Below are 20,774 nucleotides of genomic sequence, written 5' to 3'. Positions count from 1 at the left end.
TGAAGTACACACATGTGCGCATCCTGTGTCCGTGCTCCTGCGGCCTGTGGCATGTGAATGAGAATCATTCACATTTTGTTGCAAAATGAATGCACTTGAATATGAAAGATCATTCTGTGCGCATTTTCGATGCTCGCATGGACTCAAACCAAGTGAATAATGTATGAGAGCGTAGTTGTGTTGGATATTGAATATTCAATTAACAGCACACGAATGCAGCGAATGCAAGTGAATGCGCATAACAATTGACAGATTGCAAGCCAACCAAAAGTGTTGCAAAATGAGTATTTTATGAGTAAGGCTCGATAGGTGTTGCAAGTAATATGCATTTTAATTTATGTAAGCTATACCGAACTCTATTGCAATAAAGTCTACATTATTTAACGCACACATGCTTGAGCGCTTGAGTGTTAATCAAATGAGTACTTTATGAGTATCAATGTATTTACTGCGATATGTTAATGGAAATATCACTAGAGTAAGCTTAATTAAAAAAAAACCGAATTCCCATTGCATTTTAAGCCATTTCACAAGCTCACAGCCAACCACTCTCGCTTACCCACACACTCATTCGAATAAGTACTTTATGAGTATGACTCGATAAGTATTGCGCGTTAAATGCATATCAATTTAATCCAAAGTGAGTTGAATTGATTCTCAATACAGTTTATGCCATTTAACAGGCCTCTTTTCACACACACATACACACACACACAACCACACAAATGAGTATTTTTTGAGTATGACTCGATGGGTATTACGCGTTGCGTAAAAATATGTATCTTTATCGCGCTTAACTATTACCAATAGATTTTCTTACACTTCACAAGCACCCACCCATCCTCCCACACGCTCACTCACACACACACTCACACACACACAAACACACACGTACACACATGTGGTGCTGCACTCACATGCTTTTGGCTGTCGTCTCCCTGTTTCGCATGCTACTTAGCACTCGAGGCAAATTAGTTGCGCCTCAGCCCAATTGCGACTATAAATCAACACACGCACAACAACAACGGCAGCAGCAGCAACAACAGAGTCGCATTTTGCAACAGATTTTTTATGGTGCCCGAAAACGTGCGGCTTGCGGATGCGGATGCTAATGCGGATGCAGCCCGAAAAATATATCAGCCTCTTGCGAGTCTGTGAGTCTTCGTTCGTTTCTGCTGCTCACGCAAGTGTCGAGTGTCTGGTTCACCCTCATGCCACAAAGCCGCCCCCGTCTCCGTCTCCGTCCCTGTCCCCGTCCCCGTCAGCGTCCCGGTTACGGCAAACGTCCGCTTCGCTTCTGCAGCGACCCTGTCGAATGCACAAAGCACACGCACAATTGTGCAAATTGACAGATTTATAACAAAATGCAATGAATAACAGCATTATTCACATTATTCACAAGGGGTGCGCTCGCTGAATTGGGAATTCCGAGCCAGAAATTGGGCGAGAGGAAAATCGATAGCCGGCAAAATAGCATATTGAGTATGGAGCACAGAGGATTGCATCTTAGGCCGTAAGACTTTAAATGCTGATATTGGGATTTCGATTTCAACAGGCGCCTTAATGGCCGGTCACACACACACACATATGACACTCATAATCCCTGCGGCAGACCAAGAAAATGGGGGCATGTTTATATGTTTATGCCCGCGTGTGTGTGTGTGTGTCTTCGGGCTGTGCAAACAAGTTCCCACATAGCCCACAGCAGCAGCGGCAGATGATGCGGTCCGGATCCGAGTCCGAATCCGGCATTACCCCAGATTCAGTTGCAAGTGAAATTAAAAAAAAAATCACACACACACACAAAAAATATGAAACAAATCTATGAAGTTCAATCAGTTTTAATTGATTCATTTCGGGGTTGTGCGGCGAAGAGAGGGCGGAGAACGCTGCCCGCTGCCCGCCGCCCGCTGCAGATAATGATGATGCTTCAGTAGCTGCCGCGCTGCCTGTTAATAAATTTATTATCTTGGGAATATGCGAGAGTGGCTAAAGCGACGCTGACTGCGGCAGAAGCAGCGGCAGCGGCAGCGGAAGTGCCTCGTTGATTTGAACTGAAGCCCAGGCCTGGGCCTGAGCCTGAGCCCGAGTCTGGGCCAGGCCGCATATTTATTATGATTAAAGTTGAAAAGTTGAAATTGATGCTGCAACAGTTAGAGACAACAAGCTGCGGGGTGGTGAGTGAGGGCGCGTTAAAAAAAAACGAGATGTGGCACATAAAAAATAATAATAATAACGATTACGATTACGATAACGATAACATTTAAGCAAAATATAAAAGGACGCTCTAAGTGAAAATAGATGGCAGCATTGCAACTTAGTAAAAGCCAAGCAATCAGATTTAGCTAACAAGCTGACAGCAGATATACGTTAAAAGGCTGGAGATATTCATCTTTTTATTAAGCATATCTGAGCTCTTACGTAAAGATATCTGCTTCTATGCGATATATATAGAACTTTCTAATAATATATTTCAATGACTCCAGCCAAATCCCATTCAAAGTCGATGAAAACGAAATACAAACAATTCGATAAGCGTACAGCAAGCAAGTGCCTAGAGTTTCCTCAGGCTTTATAGCCCAATTTAAATGTTACATTTCATTTCAAATAGTTCTTGAATATCTTTTGCAGACCTCACGAATAGTAAAGTAAACTAATACCAAATATTTCCTAGAGCTTTCTGGGTCATTTGAAATCTTCTCAAATTGAAAATCATTTTATTTGAATCAGGGCTACAAACAAAAAGAAAAAACGCTGGTTCAGTTGACGGTTTGAGCCAACTTTCTGCATTTGGTGACTTTTATCTATAATATTCTACGTTACGCTTTTTGATTCGTCTGTGCTTAAAAGTTTGGTTAATATTATAAAAAAAAAAAGTGAAGTACTAGGTTTGAACCGGCTTAGTTCCAACCCAGTTTACAGGACTATCACAGCTAGGAACATTGCAAAAAAGTAGATTGAACTTATATCTAATATTAATAGTCTCAGTACTCACCATAACAATGCTCCATTTCTTGCATATGTGACGCAGGGCCTTTTTGTAGCATCACGGTTTCATGGTCCAGAAGTTCTTTTTGGGTTTCGCGCCGGTGGCCATTGTGATGGAGGGGCCCGTTGCGGAACCAGTTGCCGAGGCAATCGAACGCCCGGAGGCACGCTGCTGATCCGCCGAGCAGCGGCGTGGATAATTGAAGGGCGACATTGAGCTGCCGCCAGCCGTCTCCGATATGCCCATGCCGCCCATGCCGCCCATGCCACCCATGCCAGCCATGCCCATGGCGGCGGCGTTAATGCCCACGCCCATGCCAGAGTTCATGCCCACGGCCATGCCCATGCCCATGCCACTCATGCCCATGGCCATTGGCATGCCCATGCCGGCAATGCCCTGATCCTCGCCACAGCTGGCCATGCTGCTCTTGGATGTCGAGGTGCCGGAGGCTGTCGAGGAGCGACAGCTGCGCAGATTGTGCGGCAATGTGGTGGTGTGTATATGGTTATTGTTGTTGTTGTTGCTGCTGCTGTTGCTGTTGTTGTTGTTGTTGTGGGGCATCAGATTGGGATTGTGTGCGGAGTGCCCATGACTGTGGCTATGACTGTGGCTGTGGCTGTGACTATGGCTAGTGGGCGTGGCCGTCTTATAATAGCGCAAGCTCTCATTGTAGCTGGCACCGCTGCTGCTGCCGCTGCCGCTGAAGCCGCTGTCCAGGTCACCCTCATCGAACTCCGGATTGATGCAGCTGCTATGGGCATGATCCTTCAGCTCCATGCTGTTCAAGGTGCTCGACAGATTCTCGAGGCTGGCGTGCGAGGCTGAGCTCGAGTTGGACGCAGCACTGGCGGCGGCACCTCCGAGCAAGCCACCGCGACGCGGTCGCTGGCTTGTGGTCAGCACGTTCTTGGCTTGGGCGGAGGATATGTTGCCGGCGGCACCGCTGGTACTGGCACTGGCACTGCCGCTGCCACTGCCACTGCCACTGCCACTGCCACTGCCGCTGCCGCTGCCGCTGCCACTGCTGCAGCTGTTGCTGGGGGCGGGCAGCGAGTCGTGCTGCACATCATTGGAGCTGGCGCTGGCCGGTCCGCCATGGCTGGGACTGATGTCCGGTGGCGTGGGCGGCATAATGAGCGCCTCCAGGGACAGATTGAGCTCGTCGAGCACACGGAAATGATTGTGCTGGACGCGACGCAGCTCCTCCTTGACGTTGCCCGCACTGGACGTGGCGATGCGGTTGTCGGAGAGCACCTTGCGAATCTTCTGATCGCTCACCTCCTCGTACAGATTCTCGGTGGTGCCGTAGCGTGTGGTGTACGTGTGCCTGTCCCGCTCCTCGGCGCTGGGCGAGGACGATGTCGACTGGCCGCTGTGCGACGACGACTTCGAGCGGAAGCTCTTGGCCAACAGCGCGCGTATCGAGTTGCGCGGCGGGCTCTTCGACGGTCCATGATGCCCGTTGCCCTGACCCTGAGCGGGCACATTCGTATGGCATTTGGCCGCGCCGGGCTCATAGTATGCGTAGGAGTAGACATGATTGAACGGTGCGGCGGCAGCAGCTGCAGCTGCTCCACCGGCGCCCATGCCCACACCAGCACCCACAGCACCCACAGCACCCACAGCTCCCACAGCACCAACAGCACCGAGTCCTCCCGAGCCGGCTCCATTGTAGGCCACATGCAGCGAGGGCGTCGAGGACAGCCCAGCTGCTGAGCCAGCGCCGTGCGAGGGCGTGGCACTGCTGCTGCTGGGCGTCATAACGCCCGCGGCGAAGCCATAGTCCAACGACGAAGTGGACGACGAGGACTGAGTGTTGGCGGTGGGCTCGAAGCGCTCCATTGTGGCGGCGATGTTCTTGCGTGACCATTTCACCTGCAGATCCAAGTAGAAGAGAACATGAGATTAGCTTTTTAGATTGATTCAGATTATTAATTTTAGGCGATGTCCAACATTTTAATGGGACGTCTTATATTATATATATCAGCTCTAATTATTTTGTGAAGCACTTCTCTTTGATTTTAGTTTAGTTTTCATATATAGAATTTAAATGCAATTAATTGTATTAAATTCTGTTGCTTCTCAGCTAACTTTTCTGTTTAATGCTCGCTTCTTACCTGCTGCTCCACATCCATTTTGTGGTTGCTGCGGCGACTGTGGCCGCGTCGTCGTCGCTCCGTGAAGGGCTCGCCGTGGCCGCCTTGGAGCAGCATTAGCTCCCCGTTTTGCTGCGAGGACGATGAGGAGGACGAGGGCGGTGCCGGCATGCAGAACTCAATGCTGTCCATGTCGTCCGGAAAGATTAGATCGCCGCGATGTCCATGATGATGGCCCATCGTGGCGGCGCCATGTCCAATGCCGGACATGCCCATGCCCATGCCCATGCCAAGGCCGTGGCCGTGTCCGTGTCCATGGCCGTGGCCCATGCCATGTCCGTGTCCGAGTCCGTGTCCACTCATAGTAAGCTGATTGCGCTGAATGTGCCGCATGGAGCCATGTCCGGGTGCGCTGTGCACCGCCACCGCAGTGGTCTGTGCCTGCAACTGTTGCTGATGTGGCTGCTGTTGCTGATGTGGCTGCTGCTGCAATGTTGGCGGCGGATAATCTGCCGGCGGTGGTGGCGCAAAGCTGGCAAATTGTGGCGATGCGCAGCGATTCTGGAACTTGGACGCGGCGGCGGCGGCGGCGGTGGTGGTGCTGCTAGCGCTGCCTGGATACATCTTGCTGCTGTCGGCTGCTCTGGCTAGTATCGCGGTGGTATCGTTATCGTTATCGCTATCGCAATCGCAGTCGGCTTCCCTAATGACGTTGACGTTTCTCAAGCGCTGCCAAAGCGCATCATCTGAAAGGGGAAAGGGGAAAAGGGGAGTTAAGAGTGAGAGAGAGCAAACTAAGCCATTAATCAGCGTTGGAATTGAAAGCGTTACGAATGCGCATGCGGGCGGGCGGATGGTACGGATGGGGTATCACACACAGCCGGAGCCCAAAACAGAACCAGAAACAGAAACAGAAACAGACCGACACATGACTGACATGCCATGCCAAAATCCCACAAATAAAAGCTGGAATTATGAGCTTTGCTCCGGCACCGAAGCAGCCGGCACTGAGCCAGCGAATACTCCAATCCCAATTTATTTATGCGACCGCCAAACAAAACATTGTTGCCGCCGCAACAACAACAACAACAACAACACGCATGTAAAACATTTGGCGTTGGCATGCCATTTCCCAGTTCCCAGCTAGCAGTTCCCAGTTCCCAGCTCACAGTTCCATAGCTGGCCACTCGACGAATGCCATAAAACAGCATTAAAGCTATTAACAGGCGACGAGCGAAGGCAAAGTTTTTTTATACCCTGTGAATGCTAGCAGCTAAGGTGTATTTGTAGCTTGCCATGAAGATTATAAATGAAAGCTGCAGCAGTTTCCAACTTTATTCTAATAAATTATAATAATAAAAAGAGAACTGAAGCCTAACATCACTCGAAAAAAAATAAGAAATATTTAAATATATTTAAAGTCTATCGAGAACAATGACTCTGTTATCGATAAACTAATTTGCCATTGTTAGTAAAGGTAATTAAAGACAAATATATAAAATATATTTAAATTTAAATTCGAAGTATTTAAAAGTATCGATAGCATTGACGCTGAAAACTATCGACTATCGAACTTGTTGAATAATTTAAACTAATTTAAACTTGCAAGCCACAATTTAGATAGGATTTTAATAAAAGAAATATAACTTTTAAGATACATGCTTCCTCACTTGTATTCTTTGCACATTGTTTGAGGTTTTCTTTCGTTGAGCAGTTTACAGGGTAACCGGCAGTCGTTGCTCCGCTGACCAGAGAGCGCACACTCTTCATTTCATTCTTCTCTCCGTGCGTGTGTGACTGATAGCAGAGCCGAAACTGAGATCCGTTCTATCTTCGCATTGGTCCGCACCCACCCGCTGTTAATCCCTTTACCCGCTGGCCGCCCACTTTTATGAGCGTGGCCATAAATCAATCAGAGCACTGGGCGCAGATCCCCTTTATGAGCCACTGGCAGCGCAACCAGCGATCCGTCCAGCCAGCGCCCAGCCACAGCAGCTAATCCTTGAGGCAGCCGCACAGAACTTGCCCCAAGGCCAAGTTGCAAATGCCGCACAGGCAATTGAAATTCGCTGCAATTTGCTTCTCTTTTTATTGAGTTCTTGCAGCTCAACTGAATGTTGCACTCGCCACAGATTTCTTGTTATTGTTAGTTTCATTTTTTTTTTTTTCTGTTCATTATTATTTGTTTTTCTTTTAATACCCTAGCCGTGGGTATTACAGCATAGGCATGAAACGTGTAGCACATAAATGCAGATGGTTACGAAATACACAAAGTGTACATATTCTTTTGATTGGCATAAAGTCAGTTTCTATGCAAGCTGGTCTCTCAGTCTGGTCTCTCAGTCTGTCGGAACCTGCCGGATCGGAAAAGTATATCATAGGAATTATCTCTCACTTAAACTAATCTCTGGAATTACTTGAATCATACTTTCGAACCTGTGTATCAAAATGTTTCCTTGGAAACAATCGGTTAGGAATTGGGCTTTGGCAGTTCTGGCTATGAAATAGTGTATTTAATTGGCGGCATGCTGTGAGTAGCCCTTCTTTGGTGTTATTTTTTGGGCATTTCGATTTCAATGCTCGGCAATAACGAACTACAAACAACAACAAGCAACTGGCAATCATTTTTCTCCCACGCTGATTGATATATCAAATTGATAGCCGTGTGGCATGGCCAAAAATGTTGTTTAGATGTTTTTATTACTGCACTAGCCACACAGCAGCAGCAGCAGCAGCAGCATCAGCAACAGCAGCAGCAGCTGGCCAGCCCGTTGGCTCACTGGAGCCTCCACCCCCAAAGCAGCCGCGCCCACTGCTCATCCCCATGCCCCATGCCCCATTCCATGCGATGTTGCAACACTCGCAAAGTTTTGTGTGGCCGACTGCGTGCGCGCGTATTTGCTACATCTATTCGACTTTTTTCAGCAATATTTTGGATTTTTTTACATCAATTTTTTTGTCTTTTTGTTTTGCCTATTTTCCAGTTTTAGGCGATTGCATTTCACATGCAAATTTTAACGAGTTGTTTGTGGTCGTCTATGGGCGCCTGCCACAACAACAGCGGCAGCAACTGCAACAACAATTGGCGTTTATTTGCAGGCAACATTTTGATTTGGCTGATTGAGTTTGGCCATGTTGAAGATTAAAAAAATAGCAACAGCAACAGCAAAAAAACGAGTTCAAACTAAGTGATATAACGCGCTGGAAATGGCTGCAACTACACAGTTAAATGATTTTTTTCAATTAAAATACTAAAAACATTGCCCTAATATGTATATATATATATATATATATTTATATACATGTATGTGGCATGGATAATTGAGATGCCTGTGGAAAATTGATTTTTGCCTGGCGCCTTGCAACACACATTTGAAGTGCCAGCTCGCATAGCCAATAAGCAGTATTTATTTAAAGGGAATATTTATTTAACTTTTGCTCAATATAATATGATTGTCCTTTGGCAGCTGCCACCAGAAAAAGTCTTCAAAGCGCAATTAAAAAATGTAAAAACTTATACACTTTCTGCTGCATATTGCGGAAGAGAATTGAATGCACACATATATACACACGTGCACACACACAAGAACGAGATTGCCAACACAACGCATTAAAGTCTGTAAGTTCACTTGAATCCATGAGAATCGCATAGTAGGGCGATCTTTAAAGATTACGTTATTTTTGCTTTACTGAGAATCGCATAGTAGTGCCATGTTGATAAATGCATAATTCGTGAGAATTGGATAGTAGGGCGGTATTTGAAATATAAGTTTTTTCGCAGTGAATGTTAATTTATTCTGCGAATTGGAATTTATTCTTGTAGTCTATCATGTAATTCTTAAATTCAAGTTCATTATAATTCATCTAGATGTGCTAATAATACTGTTTTTTATTTAATTATATCCTAATTACTAAAAATTGAATTGTATTTGTTCTCATTCTCGTAGTCATATTTGTAAGCCTCGTACCCATTAAAACTCTTGAAAAATGCGTATATTAGAGTTGTGTAAATGGCAGAAGAGAGAAATTTAAAATATATATACTCTATATGTTATCTCTGTCAAATGTTGATCGAAATAAACATAGAAAAGGTTCGATAGAAAATACTACTAACGACGCGTTTGTGCAGATATTTAATTGGCTTTACCCATATTGTTATTTTAATAGCAATAATAATTTTGATATTCCAATTATCGATTGATTTGAATCGATTATCTAGCGACTCACTTGACTGGGAACGTGCATGGACTCGCTCTGGTGCCCATTTTTTATTCAGACTTGGCCTGATTGCCAGACACCAGTTCACCAGCTCACCAGCTCACCAGCCCACCCACTGCCCGCCGCCGTGTGGTTGGGTTGGGTGTGTGTGGGCGTCTGGGCGAAGCAATTTAGCCAAGGCTATGTCTTTGATTTGAAGTTGTGTTATTTTTCTTCATTTTCTGTTTGTATTTCTGCTGCAGCAGCAGCAGCTGTGTGCATGTGTGTTTCAACTCGTAGCTAGTATCTTGTATCTTGTATGGATACATGAAGGCGGCAGGCGGCAGCTGCAGCTAAGCAAATTGCTGCAAATTGCCGATGCAATTGCCGTGTGTCGAGATCTATGTGGAAAGCTTAACCCAACGAGGAACAGAAGTGGTAACAAGCGCAACAGGTTTGGCAAAGGGAGAACTCATTAGCTAAGCACAGTTGCTGCCAGCTCATTCTTGCGCTCCCTTCACCTCTCGCTCTCTCGCTCTCTCTCCCTGCTGCTTGTCAGCGAGCGTGCGGCTCATTAACACATTTTGTGCATGTTGTACATCATTAGAAGACGAACGCGCTCAAAAATCAAAAGCCCAAACGCATGCTTCAATTCGCTGCTGCACAGTTGCTGTGCGGCATGCGGCATGCGGCATGTGGCATGTGGCATGTTTCGTTAGGTCAGACAATGCCTTCTGCTGCCACGTGGCACACGCAGCACCTCCACCACACCCCCACCATACCCCACTATCCCAATGAAGCTTCTATGGCCCGAAAATTTCATTGTTGTCAACTCGAAGCGACGCTGGCTGTCATTCATTCACGCACTCATTCATGCAGTCGCCCATTCAAACAGGCTGCTCATTCATTCATTCATTCATTCATGACAGCTTTCCCATTCGCCTTGAGCCCTATCCCTATCGCATCATGCATATGAAAATTGGCCAATTTGGCCGACCAATTGAAGCTGCAGCCGTAATGCAGGCCATGACAAGGATCGCAGCGGTGCCACAGGCAGAGGCATTTCATTAGGGGCATGCCACCTAGCAGCTGCCCGCTGCCTGCTGCCTGCCGCCTGCTGCCTGCCGCCTGCATCCAGCTCCCAGCAGGCATCCTCTACATAATGACTTTAATTAACATACATCGCGTGAAGCGGTAGCTGTTGCTGTTGCTGCACTTGTTGGGGCCACTCTAGCTGCAAGTGGCTCGCTCGAGTGGAAGTTTTGGCAACGCGAAACAGCTGATACATGGAATGTGCCACAGTCAGCAGCAGCAGCAACAACAACAACGGCAACAACGGCAACAATAACAGCAATAGCGAAACAATTAATTAATGAAAGCGAAATTCGGGCAATGTTTTATATTTAATTTCGTTATATTTTCGAGCACACAAGTTTGTTCTACCGTCAACATTGAATGAGTGAATGGCTCAGTTGAATAAATAAATGCTCCCATACTAAACGTCGGAAAATATAAATATAACTTTAAATGCAAATACCGTACGCTGCATACGGTATACAGATGTGAGGTTATATAAGATGAAGGCTGTTCGAAGCAAACTTTGATAGTTTTTTTTTTTGTAACTTTAGCTTAACATTTAACAAAATGTAATGCATTTTATTCTATAGCACATGAAGATCCACTGCGGCAAGTTTCATAATAATTCGGTTAATAACTGTAGAAGTTATTTAAAAATACGTGTGGTCACATTGGCAGTCCACGTGGCTGATCTATTGATATAATTGCAGTTGTATTTATGCAAAAATCAATTGATGTGATCAATGCCCTTTTCTCAATTATAGCCAGAACCCATTGAAAGCGGGAAAAGAGGATAAAAAAGGTGCTTCTTTGGCACGTAAAGATCAGATTTGATTTGAACCTAAGAAAGAGCGCGTTATGTTTTAGATAGAAGTAGCTTCGGGGTATCTCCCAGTCGGAGGAGAACCATTTTACTTATTGAGTATTCCTTCTCTGAGATAAATATTTTCTTGTTTTTTTTTTCTCTTACGTTTACTTCAGATATATATTATCTATAATATGATTCGCATAACCGTGTGTCGTCTCTTTTTCGTTTGCTCACAGTCCGAACAAGCACTTGCCTAATATGCTCCTCTTATAGAAGAAAACAATCCTTTTGCAACACTTTGGTTTTTCTCATATTATTCTTCTTGTTTAGCTGGTATTAAGTCTAATACTCCGCACCCACACACCCACACACCCACACACACACACGCACACGCACACGCAGACAATTTTTTGCTCGTGTCCCTCCTACAGCTTTCCCTTGAACAAGCAAAAAGGAGGAAAAAAAGAAAAAGAGAGGAAAAACCAAAGCAATGGCAAATCTAACCAAATGCCAACACAAATTTTGTTTGCGCTTTGTATTAGGTTGACAAAAATCAACACCCAGACGGACGGACAGACAGACGCGGGGGCAGGCGTGTGGGGGGAGGGGGCGACGCACGGACGGGCAGACGACGTTGTCGGAGCTTTTGCTCAATCAGAAGTCAGCGAGCAGGGCAGCGAGGGCTGCGGAAACGGGGGAGTGGGTGCAGTTACAGGAGATAGATTTATGCTGCCATGCCGCCCACACATTACAGCCACACACAAGACTGTGTGTGTGAGTGTGTGTGTGTGTGTGTGTGTGTGTACCGGGCTTAGCTGTTTGTCTTTTGCAAATGTTGGCAATATTTTGTGGTAAAAGGTGAATTTATTAGCACTCCCCACGCAGCCAGTTCGTCTTTCTTTCGAATTATGGACGCCATATGTCTGCCCCGTTACCCCGTTGCCCCACCCCTCCCTTCCCCGCCCCTCCCGCACACTGCTCTAAACAAGCAACTCTTTTACTTGGCCAACATTTCAGGTTTTATTTTCAGTTTCGTTTTTTTCTCAGCTTGTGATGCGTTTTGCGTTGACTCCATCTTCTGTCGAGAGCCCACGTCTCCCGCCGCCGCGACCGCAGCCCCTGCCCTTGCCCCTGCCCCTGCCCCTGCCCCAATTCTTATCGTAGGCGCTGCAATTTAAAACACATTTTCGGGGATTAAAATCTTGACAAATCATAAACAAAACGACGTCGTCGAGGCAGCTGCACGGCCTGCACGCAATTACGAATACATTTGTATCTGCATCTGTATCTGTAAATGTATCTGTATCTTTGGCCGATGCGGCCGCCGTCGCTGACTGATTTACTTGGGCCTAACAAAAGAGAGATCCAAAAAAAAAAAAAAAATATAATAATAAAAAGTCACCGAGCCCCAAAAAGCCACAATGACAATAAAATGCCACACACACACACACACACACACACTCGCACAACAAGCTGCTGAGATGCGTATCTTAAGCGAGAGCGGGAGAGAGAAAGGGAGCGAGTGGGAGCCAGAAAGGGAGCATGGGCAAACGTTACGAGGAAAAACGCTTGCAGCTTCTCAACTTTTGTCCAGCGACACTTTATCAAATAGAAAATGAAAATCTTGAGCTGAAACGAAAGAGAGAGAGAGAGGGAGAGAAGGGAGAGGGAGCGGGAGCTAGTGGAGGAGAGCGGTGGCATGAGGTGGAGTTTAGTGGGGAATGCGGGGCATGCCTTACGCTAGCGGCAGCCGCATAAAAGCCACATGATACGCATCTTTTGGATTGTTGCTCTTGAATTTTTAAGCCGATTTTTGGTTGACTTTGCTGCGACATAAAACGCAATAAAACTGATATAAAAACAGAGGGCCCTTTAGCCAAATGTTGTTGCTGTTGTTGTTGCTGCTGACTGTGATGAGGGGCAGCGGGTATATGGAAACTGTCAACGCTTTCAACGCATGTCAATGCTGACATTTTTAAATTCCAATAAGTTTCTGATGTTGTTGTTGTTGTGATGTTCTTTGATAAAACGGTAAAATAAACAAAGTGCACACACACACACACACACACACACACACACACACACAGCACACACACACAAGCACAGACACCCACATAGCTATAAGATAATCGCCCAAATATGGACAGTTCTTTTTTAAAGCATATTCCATAACTTACCAGCAAGTGGAGAAAAGCTGAGTTTCCAAATTTTCAGTTCAAAGTGCGCCCGGCTTGGGTGTTTATAAATATGGAAATGCTGTAATCATAGTTGAGAGAGGGAGAGAAAAAGAGAAAGAAAGAGAGAGTGAGTACATTGGGAAAACAATTTAATTAGCATGCGTACACTTTTGGCATACACTATGAAAGGGAATAATAAGCAGCAGGCAGCAGCAGCAGGCAGCAGTAGAAAAAAGGAAAAACTCATCAAAGTAAAATTTGCATGTTGAATGCAAATGTTTCATCAAGCGTAAGAAATTGAGTTATATAAATATGACATACTAACTATACAGTGCCTGCCAATGCCACACACACACACACACATACGTATCTTAGATTTGATATTTTAAAGTCAAATTTTTGGCTTGCCTGGAACCAACTGCCGAAATCCATACCTAATTGAATGCATGTCAAAGTTCATCTCAATTAGCTTTCGATATCTGAATGCCTAATTGAATCCCCAACTGGAAATCGTGATTGATATTTGTGTTATTGTTATCGTTGTGCTTGACAGTTGGCCATTGCAAACGCAAACCCAAACGCAATCGCAATGCGAGTGCACTTTCAACACAATTGATGTCCATTTAAATGGCATGGATAACCATAAACATAAGTTACGCATAATTATGCCATTTTCAGATTGGTATAGTCCGAAATTAGACAAAACAGTGATTGCATCGAGATAGTGCTTGCATCGACATAGTAAATCTATATATATATATATATATATATTGAGAGAGAGAGAGAGAGAGAGAGAAAGATTGGATAGAGATCTCAGTGAGACAGCTCACATGAAGTAACTCGATATTATATACATATTTATATTTATACTCAGATAGTATTTAAATTTATTTTTAATATTTTATTCACAGTGCTTGCTTATCGTACGATCTATCTTGATAATAGCACATATTTATATTTACATATATTTCTATGTTTATCTCGACATATCTCTCGAAATAAATCCTTTCATCAACATCTCAGTCGTACTCCAAGGAGTTAACAATACCTTAAACTAAACAAAACTAAAAAGCATATTATGTAAATTAAAAAGACAGTAGTTCCTTGGAACAAGTTCACCATGTTGGCTCACTTTATGCCCATACAGGACTTTCTGCCTTTCACTTTCACAAAACAGCTTTCGCATGTAAAAAACAAATGTAATCCAGAAAATAGTACATAGGGGAACACTTTTTCAGTGCTGCCGTTTAGCAGTAAATAATTGCCAACATTTTGGAGCAGCTTTTGGAACTAGTTCGCCAACTGTTTGCTGTCATATCACCAGTGACACATTTACCGACTGCACACTATCTTTGCGGGCCACTTAAAAGACGAGGAGAGAGAGAGAGAGAGAAAAATGTATAAATAATAAGCCAGTGAGACATTGAGCCGCGTTGGACTAATAAATTTTTTCGGGGCGAAAATAAATCCACAAAATAAGAAGCCGAGTAAAGCTCATAAAAAATGTCAGAGCAGACCGCAGAATGCACGTTCCGATCTACACAGGGCAGGCAGTAGAAACTCTTTAAGCAGCTTTAAAAAAACAAAAAAAAAAAGAGCTTGCCACACAAAAAAAAGTCAACTCTGCTCTGCCTTTTGATATATGTATGTACATACATACATATGTGGCAGCTGGCAGTGCAACGCTGGGCGAAGGAGGGGAGGGAAGGGGAGGAGGACGGAGTGCTGCCACAAAGTCCGAGTCGAGGTCTCGTGAGTTCGAGTCACACAGTCTCAGTTTTTGGTTTTTTTTTCATTTTCCATTTTGTTTTTTGGATGAGGGCAAAGCCAAGTTGCACAATGTCAGAGCAAAAATGTTTTAATTGAGCGAGTGTTGGAAAACGAAAGAAAACAAGAGACTAAAAGTGTGTCATTTTAGCCAAAAAGATGGAATAAAATACAGTTGACTGTTGAAAAAGTGAAAGCCTTTCATAAAAGAAACCAAGCCAAATGCCAAGCCAAAAAAAAAAAAAAAACCCCAGCAGCATGCCATACTAGAGCCTGAACTAGATCCACCTGCCCGACTGCCCGCCAGCCCGCCAGCCCGCCAGCCCGGCAGGGGCAGGAGGTGACAAGGCACAGGCAATGGCAATAAAATGAAATAGAATTTTAAACCACAGGCAAACGTGCGTTATTCATTTTTGAATTTATAACACAATTGGGAGAATGTCGTGCCGCGCGCAAAATGCCAAAGGAGCTGAAAGGACGAGCTGAAAAAGTTGAAGGTGAACTAGACTGTGGAACCGGAGCCAGAGTTGGGTGGCAGCAAAAAAAAAGGAGTGAAAATGCGCAGCAAAATAAAATGCGTGGCTCCTTTGGCGTGTGTGACACATAAAAATAGAAATAAATAAGAATATATATGTGTGTGTGTGTGTGTTTGCGTGTGTGCGTGTGTAGTCTGTGGTGTGGGTTACCTTTTCGGCTGTGCTCAACCAGACGCTGTGAGAGAGAAGAAAAACCATGGCAGTTAAGGGGAATCGTGTTGTAGCAAATGCGACTAACGTTGTTGCCACATTTTCCCCTTTTTCCCCCTTTTCGCCTTTTTCCCAGCCCTTGGTCCTTAACAATTCAGCTTCAGGTCGCGTTGCTTGCAAATGATGCGAGTTCACAGCGAATTGACAAAAATGTCTAAAGAAAGCAAAGGCAACGACGCAATGAAAGTAACCCGCGATAATAATAAACATAATAACGATCATAAACATGATTATGAAGTTATGCATTGGGCATGGCAAATCACAGCATGTAGGCCAGTGTGTGTGCGTGTGTGTGTGTTCTAGGCAAAAGTCCAAAAATTAACACAAATTTAAAGTCACTTTAAAGCTACTTCAGGAACTCAAGAGGAAGCAAAGCTCTTCTGCAGCTGCCATTTGAACTGGTTCATAAGAATGTCAAGCCTAAAAGAATATCCAAGTTTATCTATAAGAGAACTAGTTCCAGATTTGGACTAAAATAGCCAACTTATTTGGTCTAGTTTAGCTTAGTTTTTTCCAAGAGAACTAGTCGACTTTTTTGATCTAGTTTTCAAGTTAAATTTGACGTTTAACTGAATTTTAGTTCACAAAATTGAACTAGTTACATAAGGTATACACAATATTTGAAGTAACAAACGTAACCAACTGTTTGCATGGACAAGGAACCAACAAAATCGACCGCTCAGTTAGGGAACTAGTTCAGCAAGGCATGACTCACGAGGGAAGCGAAAAGAACACTTTGTTTGCTCAGGTCTGGAACTTGATACCGAATCAAATGGCCAAGTTTGTCGCTCTAATCAATTTACAATTGTTGTCCAATGATCTGTGCTGCAATAATCGTCCGGGCAACCAAATTCTGAAGTCCCACAACTACAAGAAACCAATATGCTCCGTATGTGTGTGTCTGTGTGTGTGTGTGTGAAGACCCACGGCTGAGGCAAGCGGCCAACCCTTTTGTTCAAACAAGGACCGTGAGCACAAAGCTGGCGCATGAGTCACGTGCAAGGACAATGTCGGCAATGTCCTGCGCCTGTTTACATGCAGATAACTCCAACCTCCGCACCGCCCCCTAAATGGGCGCTCGACAAAATTAAGCATACATAACACGGCATTTTCATATGCTCGCAGTACCCATCAATACCGGGGCTGGGGGCACTCGTTTTATTCCTTTCAGTACAATCAACCAAGACGATGACGACCTTGCAGCAAAAGTTATTGACTTCACACACACACACACACACACACACACACGCACGCACATGTGTTGTGCATGTGAGTGCGCAAATATGTGTGAAATTTATTTGCCACAGCCCGGGAACAACCCTTTCGAGGCTCCGAGGGTTGCTGCTGCTCAACTTCGATTACAGTCCCCCCAATTTTTGTTGTTTAAAATCACTTGATTGCACAAATGCTCATTGAGCTAATTTTATTTCGCTGCACACACACACACACACACATGTGTGTGTTCGTGCGACTTGAGCCACGTTTACATTTGCTGGGATTCCGATTCCCATATGCAAAAGGCCAAAGCCAAAGGCAAAGGCAAAGGCAAAGGCAATACCAAAGCCAATTGTGTGAAGCCCCAATCTTACCTGACCTTACCGTTCGGCTACCTAACTTATTATCCCTGCGACAAAGCTCGACAATGTGGAAAAATGTGTTATGTCCTTAAAACAAAAGCAACCAGCGGCAGCAACAACGACAACAACAACGACAGCAACAACAAACACAATAGCAAAGTAGCTGATCAAATTACCAGACAAGCTGGTTGAACTTTGATTCACTTGAGTCAAAAGCATGGGGTCGTCCTTTTCCACTAATTTCGCCTTGGCCACTTTAATTAATTACAGCAAAAAACGTGAAAGCTGACAACAAGGTGAGCTCCACGCAAAATACCTGTAATTTCAGACCGCGAACCAGCCAAATATCATGAGGCTAACATCATTTGCACATCAACATTTGTATCTATTTAATCTACGGACGCAATTCTTTTGATTAAACTTGGCTTTTATTCACCTGATAAGTTACTTACAGCTTGGCTCGCAACTTCTTAGTTAGACTGCAGGAGCAACAATGTTGGCGTGTTCACAGTTCGAACCTTTGCTTTGGTTCAAATCTTTACAGATTTTCATTTATTGAACGTATTACTTATTGAATAGCACTGGCAACTATTAAGGCCTTTAGTCTAGACAATGCCTAATCCATACACTAGCCCTGGGGATTCGAGCCATTTTGACCATTTTGGGAAATTGATTCCCTCGAAAGTTAGAAAAGTTAACTCCACTCACGTAATTTTAACTGTTTCAAGCGCTTTCGAAAAACGCTCTTTTAGGCCAAATCTTCAAATGAACTCAGAAATGGCCCCCAACAAACCCATTGTCAGCTGCAGTTCTATGGCATTTTGGCAATTAAATCATTTCGTCCATAAATCGAATTTCGTTTCACACACACACACACACACACACCCACACCCACACACACATCCACACACACACGCATCTTTAGTGTTAATCCAATTAACTGGCTTCAAACACATTCCTTTCAGCCAACAACATAAAAAAGCCAACAACAACAACAGCAACAACAACAACAGCTAAAAACTAAAAACAGTTTCAAAGAAACTCAAACTTCCAGTTTTATAGTTTGTTTTGAGGCTGTTACAAATTTCATACGAAACTTGGCTCAAAACTTTTCGACGGCATTTCATTCGAATAGCTCCAAAAACAACCAACTACACGCTAACAACAACAACAGCAGCAGCAGCAGCAGCAGCAGTAGCTTGTGGGCGGCGCTAGGTGTGGGTGTGGCAGTGGGGCAGGCAGCGGGGCAGGCAGCGGGGCAGGCAGCGGGGCAGGCAGCCCTTATAGACAGATTGGCAAAGGTGGCAGCGGCTGCTCGAAAATGTTTTCATTGATTTTTACGAGCATCAAACGAATCAAATAAATTCATTTTTTGTTGCTCTTGCTCCTATTTTTTTTTTCTTTCCATTTTATTTTTTTTTTATTTTTTTATTATTATGCGCGGCGCCTGGCGCCCAATGTGGAGCCCTCAAAAATGTTGTTGTTCCCCAATTTGCGTGTTTGGCAAACACAACAACAACAGCAGCAACAACAGCAGCAGCAACAACAACAACAATCGGCCGCACTATTATTTTAGCCTGGGACCCGTTTGTTTTACGAGCTTGTGGGCCCTACGTCGGGGCGCCTTTAACGATGCTGTTGCCACCGTTGTTGTTGTTGTTGCTGTTGTTGTTGTTGCTGTAGTTGCTGTTGTTGCTGTTGTTGTTACCTCAGCTCCCTTTGCAGCCCCCTGTTGCTGTTTGTATGCTATGCCGTCGCGTGTGCGTGTCCTGTGACGTGTCGTAAACGCATCATAAACAGCTGACACTCCACGCACACACACACACACTTGCACACACACACGCCCAATATATACTATAAACACATGCTGCTGCATTTTCATCAGAATAATTGTTCATATTTTTTACACTCTTTGAAAACAACGATTTTCCACTTGACACCGGCCGCGTGCATTGGCATTCACTTTTTTAAGCCAGTTTTACATTTTAAGCTGATGTATATAAATATATAGACTAGCCTGCACATGTGGCTCGTATTTTTAAAAATTAATAGATTGGTTTAATAATTTAATTCTATTTATTTTTTAGAGGCAGCTGCAGCGAAGAGTCGCTCGGCAATTAAAGCTTCCGTAAATGGGAGCTGGCATTTGAATGGTTTAGACAGACTTATTAACAACAATGCGATGAGGGCTGTTTTTTCTATATAGCTACATACATATGTATATCAAGAACCTTCCGCATCGCTAATCAACAGACTTTGCTATCAATTCTAGGTTGGCTTTCCACTCAAGCCTCGCTAAAACTCTTTGAGAATTATAAGCGTTAAGCTACGAAAAACAGCGCAGAGAACAGAGAACAGAAACAAAGTCAAATATCTGTTTCTGTATTTATCAGCTGCTGTTTTCTTGTTAATATAACATTTTTTATTATTCATTTTTGTATTTTCATTATAAACAAAAAAATATTAATAAGCATTGACCGCGAGCTAGCCAAGCTCTTAATATTAGTTTAGATTGGAGCACTTGATAATCTTAACAGTTTCTAAGTATTCTATTTTTTATAGTACTTTGTTCCTGGAAAAAGCCGCACACTGACCAAAAATAAGAGTTTCAGCTTGCAAGCTCTAAAGCAAGACTTAAATAGAGAATAAAATAAATACGGATTTTCAAGAAAATTATAAATCGAAAATCGGCAAACACAGAGAATCTGTTGCTGCTGCAGCTGCTGCACGACAGTGGAAACGTGCTATTTTTGTCAGTCGTGTCTGTCGTGGCTGTCGCTGTCGCTGTTGCTTCAGTGGCAAAGGTTTGATTAGCCATAAAAACGCGCATTTGGTGTCGACGTAGTAAGTACTTGTTTCTATGATTGTTTGCTGGCTGGCATTTTATGTCAATGCCGCAACTGCCTCGTACTTGTCCCGTGCTGCTGCTGCTGCTGCTGCTGCTGCTGCCGCTGCCGCTCACAACATTTTGTGGCACATTTTTTACGAGCTTTCGTATTTGAAAGTCATAAAATGCATTTTAACAGCTCGCAACGCGAAGCCAGCTGCATGTTGTTGATAATACGTGAAGAGGAGAGGGTGTTGTTGTTTTTGTTGTGCTTGGATTGTTATTGTTAGTGTTATTGTTTTGTTTTTGGGCGTATCAAGTTATTATTATTATTATGATTTGGCTGAACTTTAACCCTTAGCCGTGCACCCGCTCCCGCTGCTGGCCAGAGAGACCAGCACGCTTTATCCAGCCAAAAAGGCTGCAGCCCAATAAAATGTAATTAATTTGGCAAAAACTTTTTACCAGCCAATAAAGCAAGCAGCGTGAACAGCAGCAGCAGCAGCAGCAGCT

General features: G+C 44.2%; 1 protein-coding gene across 1 annotated transcript in view; it reads right to left on the bottom strand.

The window, feature by feature from the left end:
• LOC135441148 (hornerin) overlaps positions 1 to 20,774 on the bottom strand; it is a 105,704-nt gene that overhangs the window by 8,760 nt on the left and 76,170 nt on the right. Inside the window, exons 3-5 of the mRNA XM_064700637.1 lie at positions 13,345 to 13,423; positions 5,107 to 5,831; positions 2,996 to 4,864 (exon numbers count right to left, since the gene is read on the bottom strand). Of these exons, the coding sequence (XP_064556707.1) occupies positions 3,047 to 4,864; positions 5,107 to 5,709 (2,421 nt within the window). The 5' untranslated portion in view covers positions 5,710 to 5,831; positions 13,345 to 13,423 and the 3' untranslated portion in view covers positions 2,996 to 3,046. The remainder of the gene's footprint in view (positions 1 to 2,995; positions 4,865 to 5,106; positions 5,832 to 13,344; positions 13,424 to 20,774) is intronic.

This window comes from Drosophila montana, unplaced genomic scaffold, assembly GCF_035044405.1.
Source record: "Drosophila montana isolate Dmon_TW-CO22-7 unplaced genomic scaffold, ASM3504440v1 contig_1853_1, whole genome shotgun sequence".
Lineage (NCBI taxonomy): Eukaryota > Metazoa > Arthropoda > Insecta > Diptera > Drosophilidae > Drosophila > Drosophila montana.
The sequence above is the reverse complement of the archived record's forward strand: the minus strand, read 5'-3'. Positions and strand labels throughout refer to the sequence as shown.